The sequence below is a fragment of the Pristiophorus japonicus genome, chromosome 20 (assembly GCF_044704955.1).
Source record: "Pristiophorus japonicus isolate sPriJap1 chromosome 20, sPriJap1.hap1, whole genome shotgun sequence".
In the NCBI taxonomy this organism is placed as follows: domain Eukaryota; kingdom Metazoa; phylum Chordata; class Chondrichthyes; family Pristiophoridae; genus Pristiophorus; species Pristiophorus japonicus.
The window spans coordinates 25,034,152-25,054,097 of record NC_091996.1 but is presented as its reverse complement, the minus strand read 5'-3'; the positions used below and the strand labels follow the sequence as shown (position 1 = coordinate 25,054,097).

Genomic DNA, 19,946 nt, shown 5'->3' with positions numbered 1-19,946 from the left:
CACACACACACAGTGGAGAGGACTGCTTTGGGCCGAATGTGACCTTGTTTCTGCGCTGTATAACCTGTGCAATGCATGCAGTGTGTTTTACACACACAGTGGAGAAGGATGGGTGACAAGAGTGAGATGCATGCAGCCTGCTGCTTGCTGCTTGCTGCTGGAGCGAAGGGGCACTGCGCATGCGCCCCACTCCAACCCGTTTGTTTACACAGCATGCGTGCCGCTGCGGTCACGTGGGCGGGGGTGACGTCGGCGCAGTTGTCGGGGACCTGACGATGCGAGCTCTCAGGTGAAGGGACTCTCTCCGCAGGTACGTGACGGTGGGGGAGGGGAGAGAGAGAGAGAGAGAGAGAGAGGAGGAGGGGGCAGTAAAAGAGGGCGCCCGGTAAACTTTCCTACCGGGGCCTGAGGCGCTCGACCACTCTGTGCAGTTACTTGACTCCGGCCCTCTTTTCCCAGGCCCGCTTTGTCCTGTCCTGCCGCGGCCGGTTGACGTGAGGTTGCGAAGGCCTCACACACACATAGAGAGAGGGGAGGCGGGTGAGGGAATCGGGGGGGGGGGGGAGTGGGTGGAGGCGGGAGACATTGTTGTTGACGTCTCGCGGGCCGTCCGTGCGTGGGCGGGCGAACGCGCTCTCCTCCGATAGGCCGGGCTCCGATGATTGACAGGTGTCTCGCCCAACGCGCTGTCACTGGCAATGGGCGCGCGGAGGGGGGTGTGTGAGTTGATTGGCGGGGGGCTGGGCCAATCAGGTGGCAGTTGTGGGTGGTGGGTTGGGCGGGCAACTACATCCGGGAATGGGCCGGCTCTCCTTGATTTCACAGTGAGTACAACTACCAAGGATGTGTCACAATAATGCAAGAAAGTAGTTAGATTCTAGCCAATACAATGTGAATATAATGTTTAACTCATTCAAGGTACACTATATTTTTTTAATATAAAGTCTGTTTTCATCCAAATCCTTACTATTTCTTGAAAAATAAATCATAATGTGCTGCATAGTCATTTGATGATTCCCACTAATCTAATTTGGTCATCTTCAAATCATAAACATAAAGCCACAAATAAATTTCCGTTCTTCAAATTTGCTAACTTAAAATGATTATTCAAAAGGTTACGTATGTTTCGATTTTTGCAGCTGAAGTTTTGAATTTTAGAAATAGGTTGTTTTCAAAAACTTAACATAGAACCATAGAAAATAGGTGCAGGAGTAGGCGAGAGACACACACACACACACACACACACACACAGTGAGACACACACACACACAGTGAGAGACACACACACACACACACACACACACACACAGCGAGAGACACACACACAGGGCGAGAGACACACACACATACCCCTTGATCCCTTTAGCCGTAAGGGCCAGCCTAGTTTAGAAAAGAACATAAGAATTAGGAACAGGAGCAGGCCATCTAGCCTCTCGAGCTCGCTCCGACATTCAACAAGATCATGGCTGATCTGGCTGTGGACTCAGCTCCACTTACCTGCCCGCTCACCATAACCCTTAATTCCCTTATTGGTTAAAAATCTATCTATCTGTGATTTAAATACATTCAATGAGCTAGCCTCAACTGCTTCCTTGGGCAGAGAATTCCACAGATTCACAATCCTCTGTTTTAAATTGGCTCCCCTGTATTTTGAGGCTGTGCCCCCTAATTCTAGTCTCCCCGACCAGTGGAAACAACCTCTCTGCCTCTATCTTGTCTATCCCTTTCATTATTTAAAATGTTTCTATAATATCACCCCTCAACCTTCTGAACTCCCAACGAGTAAAGACCCAGTCTATTCAATCTATCATCATAAGGTAACCCCCTCATCTCCGGAATCAGCCAAGTGAATCGTCTCTGTACCCCTTCCAAAGCTAGTATATCCTTCCTTAAGTAAGGTGACCAAAACTGCACGCAATACTCCAGGTGCGGCCTCACCAATACCCTGTACAGTTGCAGCAGGAACTCCCTGCTTTTGTACTCCATCCCTCTCGCAACGAAGGCCAACATTCCATTCACCTTCCTGATTACCTGCTGCACCTGCAAACTAACATTTTGGGATTCGTGCACAAGGACCCCCAGGTCCCTCTGCACCGCAGCATGTTTTAATTTCTCCCCATTCAAATAATATTCTCTTTTACTGTTTTTTTTTCCAAGGTGGATGACCTCACATTTTCCGACATTGTATTCCATCTGCCAAACCTTAGCCCATTCGCTTAACCTATCTAAATCTCTTTGCAGCCTCTCTGTGTCCTCTACAGAACACGCTTTGCCGCTAATCTTTGTGTCATCTGCAAATTTTGATGCACTACACTCTGTCCCCTCTTCCAGGTCATCTATGTATATTGTAAACAGTTGTGGTCCCAGCACCGATCCCTGTGGCACACCACTAATAACCGATTTCCAACCCGAAAAGGACCCATTTATCCCGACTCTCTGCTTTCTGTTAGCCAGCCAATTCTCGATCCACGTTAATACATTTCCTCTGACTCCGCGTACCTTTATCTTCTGCAGTAACTTTTTGTGTGGCACCTTATCGAATGCCTTTTGGAAATCTAAATACACCACATCCATCGGTACACCTCTATCCACCATGCTCGTTATATCCTCAAAGAATTCCAGTTAATTAGTTAAACATGATTTCCCCTTCATGAATCCATGTTGCGTCTGCTTGATTGCACTATTCCTATCTAGATGTCCTGCTATTTCTTCCTTAATGATAGCTTCAAGCATTTTCCCCACTACAGATGTTAAACTAACCTGCCTTTTGTCTGCCCCCTTTTTTAAACAGAGGTGTTACATTCGCTGCTTTCCAATCCGATGGTACCTCCCCAGAGTCCAGAGAATTTTGGTCGATTATAACGAATGCATCTGCTATAACTTCCGCCATCTCTTTTAATACCCTGGGATGCATTTCGTCAGGACCAGGGGACTTGTCTACCTTGAGTCCCATTAGTCTGTCCAGCACTACCCCCCTAGTGATAGTGATTATCTCAAGGTCCTCCCTTCCCACATTCCTGTGACCAGTAATTTTTGGCATCGTTTTTGTGTCTTCCACTGTGAAGACCGAAGCAAAATAATAGTTTAAGGTCTCAGCCATTTCCACATTTCCCATTATTAAATCCCCCTTCTCATCTTCTAAGGGACCAACATTTACTTTAGTCACTCTTTTCTGTTTTATACATCGGTAAAAGCTTTTACTATCTGTTTTTATGTTTTGCGCAAGTTTACTTTCGTAATCTATCTTTCCTTTCTTTATTGCTTTCTTAGGCATTCTTTGCTGTCGTTTAAAATTTTCCCAATCTTCTAGTTTCCCACTAACCTTGGCCACCTTATACGCATTGGTTTTTAATTTGATACTCTCCTTTATTTCCTTGGTTATCCACGGCTGGTTATCCCTTCTCTTACCACCTTTCTTTTTCACTGGAATATATTTTTGTTGAGCACTGTGAAAGAGCTCCTTAAAAGTCCTCCACTGTTCCTCAATTGTGCCACCGTTTAGTCTGTGTTCCCAGTCTACTTTAGCCAACTCTGCCCTCATCCCACTGTAGTCCCCTTTGTTTAAGCATAGTACGCTCGTTTGAGACACTACTTCCTCACCCTCAATCTGTATTACAAATTCAACCATACTGTGATCACTCATTCCGAGAGGATCTTTTACTAGGAGATCGTTTATTATTCCTGTCTCATTACACAAGACCAGATCTAAGATAGCTTGCTCCCTTGTAGGTTCTGTAACATACTGTTCTAAGAAATAATCCCGTATGCATTCTATGAATTCCTCCTCAAGGCTACCCCGTGCGATTTGATTTGATCAATCGATATGTAGATTAAAATCCCCCATGATTACTGCCGTTCCTTTTTCACATGTCTCCATTATTCCCTTGATTATTGTCCGCCCCACCGTGAAGTTATTATTTGGGGGCCTATAAACTACGCCCACCAGTGACTTTTTCCCCTTACTATCTCTAATCTCCACCCACAATGATTCAACATTTTGTTCATTAGAGCCAATATCGTCTCTCACAACTGCCCTGATATCATCCCTTATTGACAGAGCTACCCCACCTCCTTTCCCTTCTTGTCTATCCTTCCAAATTGTCAGATACCCCTGTATGTTTAATTCCCAGTCTTGGCCACCCTGCAACCACGTTTCTGTAATGACCACCAAATCATACCCATTTGTAATGATTTGTGCCGTCAACTCATTTACTTTATTTCGAATGCTGCGTGCATTTAGGTAGAGTGTTTTAATACTAGTTTTTAAACCATCATTTTTAGTTTTGACCCCTCCTGCAGCCCCTTTATATTCATAGATATTGTCCCTTCCTATCACCTTGTGATTTACACTTACCCCAGTGCTACTCTGCTCTGTTGCCTCCTGCCTTTTGCATTCTTTCTTGGGGTCCTGTTCATCTGAGCTCTCACCCACTCCAACTAGCTCGGAGGGTTCCGAATACTCCTCGCATTGAGGCACCGAGCTTTCAGGTTTGCCTTTTTATTACACTTTGACCCTTTAGAATTTTACTGTACAGTGGCCCTTTTTGTTTTTTGCCTTGGGTTTCTCTGCCCTCCACTTTTCCTCATCTCCTTTCTGTCTTTTGCTTCTGTCTCCATTTTGTTTCCCTCTGTCTCCCTGCATTGGTTCCCATCCTTCTGCCATATTAGTTTAACTCCTCCCCAACAGCACTAGCAAACACTCCCCCTCGGACATTGGTTCCAGTCCTGCCTAGGTTCAGACCGTCCGGTTTGTACTGGTCCCACCTCCCCCAGAACCGGTTCCAATGCCCCAGGAATTTGAATCCCTCCCTGCTGCACCACTGCTCAAGCTACATATTCATCTGAGCTATTCTGCGATTCCTACTCTGACTAGCACGTGGCACTGGTAGCAATCCCAAGATTACTACTTTTGAGGTCCTACTTTTTAATTTAGCTCCGAGTTCCTTAAATTCGTCTCGTAGGACCTCATCCCTTTTTTTACCTATATCGTTGGTACCAATGTGCACCACGACAACTGGCTGTTCAGCCTCCCTTTTCAGAATGTCCTGCACCCGCTCCGAGACATCCTTGACCCTTGCACCAGGGAGGCAACATACCATCCTGGAGTCTCGGTTGCGGCTGCAGAAACGCCTATCTATTCCCCTTACAATTGAATCCCCTATCACTATCGCTGTCCCACTCTTTTTCCTGCCCTCCTGTGCAGCACTGAAATGTAAAGTGATGAAGGTAATGACCTTGCCTTATATGTAACATTCATTTTCATCTTGAATATGGAGGTTTTGCAATGGAAATTTTATGAAATCCCTGTTCACAGTTCCCTGGAAAGTCACCTCCCAAATAGCTAAATGTCACAGTTCTCTGTTACGTATTTCATGAGGATGTAATGCATTTTAATTGTAAATATCTTCTTTTGAGGGTGTGCGTTTTTAACCAGTTATTTAGCAATATATATTACATATGTAGAATACTAAATGTTCCACTAATTTACTCTTAATTATTCCTTTCATCTGCAGCAATATTAACTTTTATTTAGAATTTCCCAATATTGTTTCATGATACATTTCACTATGTCATTACCTTCATCACTTTACATTTCAGTGCTGCAACAGCAATCTTCAGATTTGTAGATTTGATTTCAAACACTTCAGGAATGCCTTCCAATTATAAAGAATAGATTTACAATTTCGCTACACTTAGCGCACACAAAAAGTTTGTCCATTATTATGTTGCATAAATTAACTGAAGGGAGAAAAGTTGAATTTGTGATGTAGTTATATTTTGATTGTTGATACTAGATCATTTGGAATCAAGAGTAAGGCTTAGGGCTGACTATCACTGCTGCAAAATCCTGACGCAGAGTGTTAATTTTAGAACTTTAATTGCATTCTCCCAAATATTGCTGCCGAACAATTTTTGTTGGCTTCTCCTTTACCATATTAAAGTCCATTTAGCTCCATAGTTAGAGATTTATAAAGTTGTGTTCAACAATTGAAATTTAATTACTGAAAAGTGAATTGGTTCGAAGGACAACTATAAAGCCTGTGTATATTTTTTTTTAACCATATTGATGTGCTGCTTAATTGGCATGGTAAATCCCTGTTCCAAAATAGTCATGTTCATTTTGAAAAAGAAAGCCCACCACCACCTGAGAATAGGAACATAGGAATTGCTAGACAAAAAAAAAATCAAGATCCTTCTAGTTTGTCTTCTACTATCCTGGTAGTCGGATGATACCATGATAACGGAGTTGTTGACTAATTGCAGCAATTAGTTCCTATCAATTAGTCTACAACAGACCCATACATGACACAAGAAAAACTGCAGTGATAGAGAGCTTTGGAAACCATAGGTCCAAAGTCACCTTTTTCCTTCCAAGCATGCTACAGTTACCACATGCCTTGTCTTAAATTATTCATATACTGTATGTTATCTTCAGACAGAAATCTACTGAACTTGTGTTTGAAAAAATGAATACTAATTACTGTTACCGTCTCCCTAAGGAGCCTGTTCCATAGATTCGCTCATTAAAATATTGTTTCCACAGATTAGTTTTGAATTTACCCCCCTTTGAGCGCAGGCAGTGTCCTCTGGTTCTGCTGTTCTGGACATAGCTTGTCATGGTCTACATTATATAGTCCTCTTTGAACCTAAAAACAGCAGTTCTATCACCTCTCAAGCTTCTTTTCTCCAGTGAGGACATGCTCAATCTACATATATGGCCCCGATTTTGCGGTCATCAGAGAAGTGATGGCGCTCATTGCTGACCCCAAAGAAAGCTGCCGACAATGATCTAGCGATCTTTCTGCTATCAATTTCACCTCTCCCAACATTCATTTGCATCTGACACCAAGTCTAGGGGATCTTTGGCATCCATCAACAGTGGTGTCATCAAGCTGGCTAAGCAGCTAATCACATTGAAGAATTCTCACAGACAGCAAACCAGGAAGTAAAATGCACTGATTTTCCTTCGCTTTTTAGTTATTTTACAGAATGCGAAATAAAGATTGGGACATAACAAGGCATTAAGGTAGAAGCTGAAATATCATAAACGAACACTTTTTTTCAAATTATTAAAAAAGAAACATGGAATTTTTATCATAATGGAAAAATTGGAAATTCCACAAATGTATAATTAGTTTTTCAGGGCCAGAACGGTTGTTCAGAAGTAATTATGAGGTGCGCCATTAGAACTAAGTTACACCCCATTGTTTTTTTTTAAAAGAACGATATTCCAGCTTAGAAGGGGAAGTTTTCATCAGTTCAGTGATTTCAATTGATTGCCAGCTGTGGGGAGTTCACCAGCATGTCCTTTGGAGGAGCAGGGAATGACTGACAGCAACTTCTGGATTTCCGCATTTAACTGCGCATGTGTGTACTCCAGAAGCTGCTGTCTCACTCATCGTTGTAATGACGTCGAACACTGACAGTTTCGCCGTCATTACAACTGCAAATTCCAGGCCATTATCACTCTCCATAATTCAATCCCTCCATCCCCTCAATCATTCTGGTTGCTCTCTTTAGCCTTTCAATAGCTGTTTATATCCTTTTTGTACTGTGGCAACTAAAACTGTATGCAGTATCCTAAATGCGGTTGCACCAATGATTTATAAAGTGGCAAGGTTGCCTCACTATTTTGGCTCAATATTGTTGACATAAGGAAACATAATTATGATCATCAGGCAAAACAGTCTTCATATGATGAACAATTTTGAATTAAACTCCAGTTCTAATTTGGTAGATTCTTGCCCATCATGTATCAAGGCAAATTGCTTGAATGCCAATTTCTCAAAATTTAAGTTTGCAATGTGTGGTTGGCTGAAATTGTCCAGGTTTAATGTTGAAACCCCAATATGCAGGTAGTTGAATCACTTTTGCATTCAGTTCTTCTCAGCTGATGTAAAGAAAGAGTTTACAAAAACAGTGCAATTTTGTAGAATTTTTCCACACTTGGACTCCTTGCCCTGGAATGATTGTAGATGATACAGTACCTAACATGGCACGAGGTGTGACCAGAGTCTTCTGTTGCACTCGCGACTTGAAATGTACCATACTCCTTGTTCATCACAATGCAAAAACTCGTGAAGTACAGTTTGATGACCAGAGAGCACAATGATTGTATGGAGTATTTTTAAAATTTAGTGAGTGACATGCAGTCTCCCATATCATCACTGTTACTCAGCTTAACAAAACAACTTGCCATGATGCCTTGTGCCATTTCAAGCCTAAGAAGTCATTTGGATTGAATTGCTATTTAAAACTACAGTATGCTTCTACTCTTTTCAAAAGTAAAGCATTAGTTGACATTATCACTTCTGATATGTAATAGTTTACCCATGTCTGTAAGGAATAGGAATTCACAAGAATTGCCTTTTGTTGGACATGGCAAAATTGGTCGACTTAAAATGATAAATGATTTACAATCAAAAGATCAGATCAGATTATTCGTGTTCAAGCTATTCAGAAGAGATGCGTTATTATTCAGAGACCAAGGTGGACGGACAAAGCCCATGGTTTTGGGCACTAATAAAGTTGAATTGAGAGGACTACAAATTAATTGTTGGGTTATACCAAGTTTGAAGATTGTAACTAGAATGGGAAGACTGAGAGAAGTAACGAGATCTAGTTTGGGGCCTTGGGAAAGAATGAGTTTGAGCAGAATACTATGCAAAGGGTCTCTGCAGTGATTCTAGATTAAATACAAGCTGGAGGATGAGCATGTCAGGTGAGCATATAGGACAGCTTATTTAGAGCTGAAAAGAAACAAGAGGAAAGTTCAGAGGAGCACTGGCCAGTCTAGTATTAATAAAATAGAAATAGAAAGATTCTGACAGCGATAGAGGCTAGTCATAAGAGACTGATTGCTTGTCAGACAACCGGATTCTTCTTATATTTTAGATTGATTGAGTTACAAAAGGGCACTCTTCCACCACCCAAGAAGCTGTGGATAATTTGTTGAAATTTAAAGAGCTTGTGAATTTGAATCACAGCAAAATGAGCATGTTTGGAACAGAATTCTGATTGGGATTGCAGACATTGAAAATTGAATCGGAACTGACACTTGATAGCTATCCAAATTGCATGTCACTAGGGGCTGATGAAATTTCGTCAGAGACCATCCGTGGCTGTTAAAGCATTGATCACTACTGATGATGATCTGGAGTCATTCTTTTTTGAGTCAGTTAATGTCTGACGATCAAATTAAAGGCAGCTAGATAAATGGCAAATGTTAATTTTAAATAAAAGCAGAAAATGGTGGAAAAACACAGCAGGTCAGGCAGCATCTGAGGAGAGAGAAACAGAGTTAAAGTTTCGAGTCTGTTACTTTCAAGCAATGGAGTGGGGAGGGGGAGGTCTATGATAGGGTGGAGGGCAGAAGTTACTAAATGACAAACGGTATAATGGTGCAAGGCAACAGGAAGAGATAATGGGAGAAGTATAGAAGCAAAAGATGGGTCCAGAGGAGGAGTAACTAGTTACAGCGGAATAACGGGGGAGGGAAGCATGGAAATTCTGGCAAAGCGACGAGGGTTGCTGTGACCCGTGAACATGGCGGAAGAAAGGCAGGTAGACACCAGGAGTGCCGACCATCCCGCCGGCCGTGTACTGATAGGGGATCTCCATCCCAAGCCTCTGGTGCAACCATTCTCCATTCTCATCACCTGCTGTCTGAGTTAAACTCAATGTTAAGGCTGTAAAGTGCCGATTAGAAAGATGAGATGCTGTACCTCGAGCATTGAGCTTCATTGGAACAAGTTCAGAATGGGATGGAGAATTAAAGTGACGGCGACTGGAAGCTCTAGGCCTGGCTTGTGGACTGAACGGAGGTGTTTAGCAAAGCGACTTGCATTTGGTGTCCCCAGTATAGAGGAGACCACATCATGAGCAGCGAATCCAGTATACTATGTTGGAAGGAGTACAAGTAAATCGCTGTTTCACCCAGAAAGAGTGTTTGGTGCCCTGGATGGTGGGAAAGGAGAAGGTGTTGGAATTCCTGCACTTGTATGGGAAGGTGCCAGGGGAAGGATTGTTGGGGGTGAGGAAGAGTGGACCAGGGTGCCACGGAGGGAATGATTTCTTCAGATTGCTGAAAGGGGAGGGAAGATGTGTTTGATTTTAGATTTAGCTGCTTTCAACTTGTCAACGGGCCCAAAGTAAACAATTTCTGCTTGACTGCTGTCCTTTCTTAGGCCATCAAACCAATATTACTTAATGAATAAGACCAAGGACGAGGAAAGTTGAATTCATATTATACATATTTGGCATGATCAATTCCATTAATGGGAATTTTCGTCTGTAGCATTTTAAAATTGAAAAATAAAAATGTTATGACTACCAAAACAGAAACTGCATCTACTTTGTATTAAATGACAGTCCAGCTAATCAAAAACTGCAACCCTACATTAAAGATGCAGTAAACTACAATTTCTTACATTAATGTACACGTTCACAAGTATGTGAGCATCTGGATAGTTAAACATCTATGTCGAGTTGAAATGCACAGTATCTTTAAAATAGAACATTTATTTCACCTCAAAATTTAAACCAATGTTTCACTTCCAGATTAAGCAGTACAGTCAGATTTCGTTCCCCCACAGGGAATGTTTCTGACCTGGCGTGTTTGCCCATTAGTCCATGGGAGAACAAGTATAATGATTTTAGTTAGAAATTTGAATAATTTGTAGAAATGACTGAGTGGAAAGTAACTGCAGCCAAATGACTTTTGAATATATTTTGACTTGGGCAGGATTGGATCTATGCCAGCATTTTCATTGGACCATGGGTTCTCATACTGTCCAAGAAAATACGTAAGAAATATGAGAGTAAAATTGCATTAAAAAAAAATACTTGGAGAAAGCATTTTGAAATGGAAAGTAAAAGTCATGACGTAGTATTCTTACATGTGCATGATTCCCTTTTGGGTAGGGTGGAAGAAGTAAGAGTGAGATCCGAAAAGCTTAATTAGATGAGCATTAGCGTGTTTAACTCGATGGTTCACCACATTGGTGGTTGATTTAGTATCACTGAGTGGTAAAGGTGAGTTAGAGGATTCCAAAGCTCTAAAGTCCTTCACAACATCAGCACAACATTACAACATCTTCAGCACAACAGCTGCACAACATCACCACAAATAAATGAAAGATAAATCAGCTACAGAAAATAGAGCAGTCCTACCTTGCTGACTGCAGAACACACCGGCTAGCCCTCACGCCAGGGCTAGGGGCAGCGGGTACGCATGACTGTAGGGGTGAGGGATTTTAACTTTTTATAGTTGACCCTAAATGTTGCGTGGTCCTAATGGAGGATGATTCAGTTTTGATGCAAAATATCTATTATTGTGAATTTTACAATGCACTTCAACGATACAAACAACAACAACAACATCCACAGCAGGAAAGAAAGTCTGCACCCATCCCTCACCCACATCTCGGGGAAAGTGCACTTCCTTATTGGGTCGGTGATGGTGGTGGGGGGGGGGGGGGGTTGGGGGCCCGGCTTGGGTCTGACCGGTGGCTGGTGCATGGAGTGAAATTTGAGTCTCCGACCTTTGTGCCTTTATTGCAGAAGCCAGCTTCCTCATGGCATCTGCCATCGTCTGCACACCCTCTGCAATGCCTGCCCTCAGTTCCAGTCTTAGTGCAGAGATTTTACCCGATAGTGTGGCGACCTCATCACACACCCCAGTGACGGCCGTCACAAGTGATCTTGTGAGGGCATTGGTCTCCTCACCCAATGAAAAAACCTGATTTACTTCTGCTGAGGGCTGCCTCTCAGGAGAGACTGGTTGGCTTCTCCTTCCCCTCGCCGTGGGTCTACCTAGTGGCACCCCTCCAGTGCGAGGCGCAGGCTGGGGTGGTGGAGCACTGGGTGTCGCAAGATGCATTTCCTGACCGCCACTCGGACCCGCGACCTCGGAAGGTGTGAACCCATGGAAGGTTGCCTAGGAGCTAATGGAGGGTTCTGGCTGTGTGATGCCCTGTGATATGTCATGATCGATATCGCTGTCAGCATTCTCCTGAGCACACATTTCCATGGACCCCTCCTCCCCCCACCCACCTTGGTCTGGAGCGCACGCATCTGGATCCTCAGGATCTTGAGGAGTGCCATCTTCTTCTGCAAAAGACACAACTGTCAAATGGTTAGCAGCACAGGAGGGGGCAGGATGGGTGGCATGAGTAGTCTCATGCGTTGCAGGCCAGTCAGCAGGCTGATTTAAAGGGCCACTATGCATTTTAATGACTCACCCTCACCCTCGCGTGTGGGTTCAGCTTGTGCAGAGCTGATTCTTTTTCTGCCAATGCGACTCAGCAAGGCAGCAACCAGGGGTGTCAGTTGGTGCAGATTTGGCGGACCTCCTCCTGTTCTACTTTGCTCCCTCTTGTGGGCCAATTTCTTCTGCAAAGATGAAAATATAAATTGCGCTTCTGATGGGTGGGACACATACAGATGCTCATATTTTCCACTGCAATTCAATTTAAAGATGAAGATATTACTTACACTCACTACTTGACCAATGTCCTGCCATTTCTTCTTGCACTGACTTCCAGATCTTGCAGTGTTGACCCCAGCGGAGAATTCTTCGGCAACGAGGTTCCACCTTTTCCTCATTTCCTTGGGGGAGACCTTTGACGGACCATTCTTGCTGATAATCCAGCTCCAGCCATTTCTCCTCAATAACCGTTACTCATTTCTCCACTTCTTCATGGAGGAAATTCTTGGTTCTTCTTGCACGCTCTTGCACCATTCGTCTATCGGACTCAAACGCAGGTAATGTTCAAAGATCACACTTACACCTCTCTTACACCTATCCAGCACTCCTTTCCACTCCCTCAGCCATATAAAAATCAATATTGAGACCTCACCTTTATATATGCTCCATAGCCACTTATTCTGAGGACGCTCTCCCTTTAATTGGCCGATTGCCAAACTTCCTGTTTCACTGCGCATGTATGCAGACTGGAGCACCCATTGCGCATGCGCGCACACTGAAACAGTCATGCGTGCCCCTGAAGGCACTGCACAATACGCTGGGCCCAAGCCCCGCCTCCCCTGCCGGCTTCGCTGAGCAAGCACAACCAAAGCTCTCCCCCCCCCCAAACTCCCCCACTCTGCTGCGCAAGTGGATGCGGATGACGAGGGAGCGGACAAATTCACAGGTAGATTTTTGGCGCTTTTTCTCCTCCAGGAAGTCGGCGCACCACATCGAGATACACCGCTCTAAGCGACTGGGGAAATTTGGAGCCTAGGATTTGATCTGCGCTTGTAAAGATATGATGATTTATTTCTGAACTGCAATATGTCTGTTTTGCTTGGGAGCAAATAGTATATTTGAACAACTAGCTTTTAGGGCTAAGGGAAATACATTCTTCAGAATGACCTTTTGATTATCAGCAATGCAGTACATTAGCATTTTCTGAAATCATGTTTAACATATCTATTGTCTTATGTTTTGAACAGTACATGCTTTCATCCACGATGGAGCTAGCAACTAATTTTTATCGTGTGGAGTTCCCAAATTTTACAAATACTCTACTACAGAAGTTAAACCAACAACGTCAGGAGGGACAGCTGTGTGACATCGCTATTCAAGTTCAGGGCCATTTATTCAGGGCCCATCGGGCTGTCCTAGCTGCCAGCTCACCTTATTTTTGTGACCAGGTACTACTGAAGAACAGCAATCGAATCCTTCTACCGGATGTGATGAATCCAAAGGCATTCGAAAATGTCTTGCTGTCTTGCTACACAGGAAAACTTATACTCCCAGCCACTGACATTGTCAGTTACTTAACAGTGGCAAGCTTTCTTCAAATGTGGCACGTTGTAGATAAGTGTACAGAACTTTTAAGGGTGTGCCCGGCAGTTCATTATCCGAAGTCTAATCATTTGAATGATCACCAGTCACCCAGCAGCAGCAATTTTAATGGTTCAGGAGAGCCTTCAGAACTTGGAGCTGTGGGGCAGCCCGAGTTCCATAAAAGTGTGAATGAAGAAGATTCAAAGGCTGACGAAAATGGCGAAGAGAGTCCTAAAGAGGACGACATGTCACCGCCCCAATTAATCGATCATGACAACCTTCCGAGCAATTCCTCCGGGGAGCATGATCATTTAAGTGCAGAAATGAATAGTCAGGATGGTGAGGAAGGAGCAAGTGACAGTGCAGAGTATGCATACGCCAGGCCAATCTATAGCCAACCTAGTATAATGCCTCACAAACGCTGGGTGTATGTGAAACAGGAAAAATTTGAACAGGATTATGGCAATGGAATGACTCGTCCTGCTGCTGGAGAACAACATGTGTCGGAATCGGACAATATTACTCAGGCCGAACCAGTAATACAATCTTCTCGCATCGATGACAGCTTTAATATTGTTGCTGCCAAAATGCAGGAGGCGTTTGAGGAAAAGCATGAGAATCGTTCCTATGATGAGCAGGTTGATTACTATGGTTCGTCACTGGATGAATTTTCAGCTGACCGGGGAGATATAACTGTCAGTGGGCACCGTCAGGACCCTTTAATGGCAGCTGAATTGCAGGTGAATCGGTTGCCAGGGTATGGCATCGAAGCTGAACTAGGAACAGGCCTCAGTGAGAAGACCTCTCACACTGGCTTCACCGCTGTTGTGTACAAACTTTATCCGTGCCAGTGTGGCAAAAATTTTACCCACAAGAGTCAGCGAGATCGACATATGAGCATGCACCTTGGCCTTCGGCCTTACGGCTGTGGTGTTTGTGGTAAGAAATTTAAAATGAAGCATCATCTTGTCGGCCATATGAAGATCCACACTGGGATTAAACCGTACGAGTGCCACATCTGTGGTAAGAAATTCATGTGGCGAGACAGTTTCCATCGTCATGTGACGTCATGCACTAGGCTGTATAAGGTACCTGATATCCGCTGACAGAACGTACGGGCCAACTGGCTCAGTGAAATGATATGTGATACTTGATGTAGTGAAGATGTTTTAAGTGCTTTTGACTCATTCAATGGTGTTCTCATTCGCAGTAGAAAATCAACGGTCTCAGTGGTGACAGCCTAGGAGTCTGTTAGAAATGTGTTGGTGCCATGACAACACTTATTTAACCAAAACCATTTTCCAATAGTGTTACACTTAAATATTGCACAACTGTGTAACTCTTAGTGAACTGAAATGAAGAGATGAGCCTTACATATATATTGAAATGAGTAGAAAGAAGGAGAAACAAAACCAAGAATAGACTTAGAACAGTGTTTTGCTAATGTGTTGTAAGCCCCATTTGCACACAAATATTGTATGTTGAGTTTAGATTGTGCGTCAAAATGTTATTCAACTCACAAAGGCACTTCTGTGTAACAGAGAGGATTGAGGTAGCAGTTTAAACTGGCTTTACTTTTAATCACTTGCATGAAAACCAGAAACCAAACGTGAAAACTATCTACAATCACTTTGTGCTCGCAGACTGGAAAGGGCATGTTAACGGAAAATCCATTTAAATTCCTGTATTCTGGAGCCCGATTCTCAAAAAGATTATATTTGGGTTTTGAGAATTAGCAATTAAGTCAGACCCCTGATAATTGGTTCCGAATGTGATTTGTTTAAATAGGCGACAGGTCAGTTTGCAAAAGATATAGAAATGCAAATTACGGCAGTCATTCAAACTTCTGAAATCTTCCAGCCAGACCTTTCATTTGGGATGTTGGACGATGAGAACAGTTCAGAAAAATATTCAACATTGGAATATTTGACGCATTTAGTAATTCTTCTTGGTAGCGTTGTGATGCGTCCTACAAACTTGTATCAGTTGATGCTGGCTTTGAATGACTAAGTGGGCAGCAAGTTGGGAATAACAAAGGTAGTCAACTGATGATTGTTCAAAATTATATTATTTACATACTGGATGTATATATTTGAAGTTAATATGTGTCTTAGACACAATAAATGTTGAGCACAGGATGATAAATGATGAGCGAGTTATCAGTCAGTCTTATTGATGGTTTAAATAATCAGCTATTCAACCTGAGGTATAAACGATTCCCTTTAATAAAACCTTATTCATAACAGACCTACGCTCTTAAAACCATGACACAATAATAAGATAATGCCTTTTGGAGAGAAAGGAATGGTTGTGGGGGGGAAACTAATAAGACACAAGACTTCTTATCGGCCGCTCCAAAGCCAAAAGTACAGCAGTAGATGAAACACTTTTTGGTCCCATCAATAAATATTTAATAGTTTGTTAATGGTGCATAGTAAATTACCTGAAGTTAATTGTCTTCTTGAAAATGGCCAGTGATGTCCAGTACACATCCATTCCAGTTTTGCATTACTGTCGTTAGGAAATAGGACTAAAGGGAGTCTGGAAATGAAATACTTTTGAATTTTAAGCTGCAACTTTTAAAACTACTGCAAACAGTTGAATTGTTGATTTCCAAGAACTAAAGCAATAGTTTAGCTAAAGTGATTTGATGACTGTTAATTGTAGCACACGAAGATTACTTTCAGTGCTACAATTTTACATTACTTCCAAAAAGTTAGAATGTTTGCAAGTTGTATCTATAAAAAGCTGCTACTTGTGTATTGAATTCATATCCTTTCATCCCTTGTAAACAGAGTCTCTGGGTTCAATTTAGCTCCAAAATGACACATCTGTCGGCAGGAATTTGAAACCAGGTGGTAATGTGATACCTGAGATTCGAAGGTCAGTACTTCAGGATGCGGTTGATGATGGACGGGCCAGACTGGTTCATTGATAGGATGTGGAGGGTAGGTGTGTCAATGGGAGCTGGTTAACATCGACCTAGCTGGACAAGCAGCAGCAAGTTTACCAGTGCCAAGTGTATTTAAAGGTCTGTAACTTTGGCCTACGTTCTCTGGGCTGGGTTAAGTGGAGTGTGCCTGAAGAGGGAAAGAGTGTGCACGCTCCTGCCAATATCAGACTCTAAGCTGATTTCTTTTTTTAAATCATCCGTGGCGAATCTCTTAACATCTTAAGCTTACTGGTGAACTTGAAGGTGAATGTAGATACGTGGAGTAGATTTTAAACCTTTCACCTGGGCACAAAACTGGCGTTGTGGATTGGCCGCCCATTGTAGAAAGCACCCGATCTCCAGTGCCAGATTTACACCCGGGCAGCAAGTTTAAAATCTGCTCCATAGCATTTATTCTAAGGGCTGCCATTCAGCCTCAGAATATTAGATTTTTTTTAATTCATTCATGGGTTGTGGACGTTGCCTATAAGTACATACATAGGCATCAAATGAAGGATTCGTGATGTGAGTGACCTGAGGCTGCCATTCATGCCATTTCCAGTACGAGCAGGATTTATCAAAATGTCAAGCACATTGTTTAAATTGAAGCCTGCTCGTTGTGTTTGGTGGGAGCTGGAGGGAGGGATTTGTTTGTGCCTTGACAGTTAGAGAGAGACTGAAGTGTTGTTTAATCTTTGCAACATCTATTGTATGTCCTTTCCCGTGAATAGTTAATTCTGGAATAAAGCAAAAGGGTACACTATAATGAGCTGTAGGCCTGCCAACTTTATTTGAGTTTATTTAACTCCCTCTCCACTGTAGTCCAGTGTACGAATTGCACGGACCTGCATGACACAACTCTCAAAAATAGAACCCAGAGAAGAAAACAGTCAAGAAATTTATATCCCTGTATTTTTTTTTTAAATCCACCCCCCCAGGTTAATCGCAGAGCAAAAATTGACTACTTATTTGTAAAACATTGATTTATCTATTTCAGTAATCCATTTGTGAACAGTGAATGATTCTAGTAGTGATTTTAAAAAGTGCAATTTTAAAAATATGCAGTCCCCAAAAGATATTGGATTTTTGGAGTCAGTGCAGTACAACATACTGCTAAATGATGCTTAAAATGATGAGGCTAAATCCCTTCCCCTATCCTAAACATGTCTCCACTCACTTACTCTAGATTATTCACTGTAAATTTCTAGCAGACTGCTTTACTTGGGTTTCACTGTTAGTAGAAAATATATACTTGGCATTATGTAAATGTTGTGTGTTTGACAAGGGACCTCAATCACTCCCATTCTGGAATATGCTGTCTCCACAGCCTAAACAGCAGCAAGTACAGGGAAGTGGGATTAGAGTAGTTATGTCAGCTGAGGGAATGAGCACATTATAGAATGCTCCAAATAGTATGCTTCACTATTGAAACTTGGTCTGGACTAATGATCCGAAGACATGAGTTCAAATTCCACCATGCAGTTAGGGAATTTAAATTCAGTTAGTTAAATAAAAATCTGGAATAAAAAGCTAGTATCAGTGACCATGTAACTACTGGATTGTTGTAAAAACCCATCTGGCTTACTAATGTCCATCAGGGAGGGAAATCTGCTGTCTTTACCCGGTCTGGCCTTTATGTGACTCCAGACCCACAGCAATGTGGTTGACTCTTAACTGCCCTCTGAAATGGCCTACCAAGACACTCAGTTGTTAAGATGGCGGCTCACCACCACCTTCTCAAGGGCAATTAGGGATGGGCAATAAATGCTAGCCTGGTTCACATCCTAGCAATGCCCACATCCCGTGAATGAATAAAAAAAACTTCAATGATTCTGTGTGTATGTATTATGTATAACTGAACTATCTGTTAAATGAACATCCTGCCCTTCATTATGGTATCCTGCGCCTGATTGAACAAAGCTAATTTTGTCAAATTGTCTTATTTAAGATATAGTCCTCAATTCGAATTATACTCCACAGTTTTACCACATTTTGACTTTTTTTTAATGTGAGTAGCGATGCAACTAGGTTCCCCCTCCTCTCCGAGACACACCTGCATCTTCTCTACTCCTGAAACAACTTTTGCTGTCACTGATCATAGTATATTAAAATTCAATACCGGCATTGCACATATGTCAAGCATCATTGGTGTTATCACAAAGGATATATTAATGGATAAATACCTGTGAGTGTAGTGTGACAAATAATATTGAGAGAAACTCTTTTGGAAGTACTATAAGTGACATGGAATAATGACTACATTTCAAATAAAACATTTTTAACAAACCTTAAAATCAGTATTTTAAATCCACAACTATTCTATCATTTACCATTATTAACCATTTCATCCTTATTTGAAATAAGTAAAATAATGTAAAATTAAACATTATATGCACTGATTATTTTATTAGATTACAGAGTTTTAGTTTATCAGATTTTGAATTTGATAGTTTATTATATTGTAGATTAATATAAATTGATTTTAGACTTTTATATATAATAAAACTGACTCATTGAAACAGTTACTGTTTTTAGAGGCACAATTGACTGGATACTAACAAAGGAATTTATATTGGAGAGATGTATAAAAATATACTTTGAAGAATTTAATCAGTGAATTACAGTAGTGGTTGCAATAATTAACATACTCATCTTTGAGATGCATTCTCGTGTTACTATAACTTCAAAAATGTGACCTTTTCTGTGATAAATATTCAGTATAACTCCACACAGTAAGTTTCCAGCAGATATCCTGTCTATGTAAAAGGCTACTCTATAAAACTATATGTTAAATTGTAATGCTACCAAATATCAAATGTAAAAGTTTAAAGTGCTAGCTACAACAAACTTAGGTTTTGTGAAATGGTATTTACTGTAGCTTTTTGATGCCAAGTGGAATTCCAGTGAATTTAATGAGTTCCTCTCTATTGCACATCACTAGTTTGTCACGTTTCCCATTGTGTTAAAGTATTGATATTTATGTGTCAACACAGCTAAGCTTTGAATGTCGTAAGTTCAGATATCCACGCACAGTATCATGCACATTTCTGGTGCTGGACTTGGGTCATTATGACTAAGGGAATAAACCGTGATGCCTGATCAAGGTACTGTACAGAAAAATAAGCTCGGAACATACTGTTGTGTGTTTGTTGCCTTGGTACTGTGCTATGTGTGAAGATATATCACAAAGCAGTAGCGACTGAATACAAGATGGTAAATTAG

The 19,946-nt window shown here is 41.9% G+C and overlaps 1 protein-coding gene across 2 annotated transcripts; it reads left to right on the top strand.

The window, feature by feature from the left end:
* The first annotated feature begins 247 nt into the window (after positions 1-247).
* zbtb43 (zinc finger and BTB domain containing 43) lies at positions 248-19,136 on the top strand. 2 transcript variants are annotated; one of them, XM_070862630.1, is made up of 2 exons: positions 248-310; positions 13,456-19,136. In XM_070862630.1, the coding sequence occupies exon 2, from the start codon at positions 13,459-13,461 to the stop codon at positions 14,896-14,898; it is 1,440 nt and encodes a 479-aa protein (XP_070718731.1). In that variant the 5' UTR covers positions 248-310; positions 13,456-13,458; the 3' UTR covers positions 14,899-19,136. The 2 variants fall into 2 exon arrangements, with proteins under 2 accessions (XP_070718731.1, XP_070718733.1); XM_070862632.1 differs by lacking the exon at positions 248-310 and adding an exon at positions 6,995-7,027.
* The last annotated feature ends 810 nt before the right edge of the window (positions 19,137-19,946 follow it).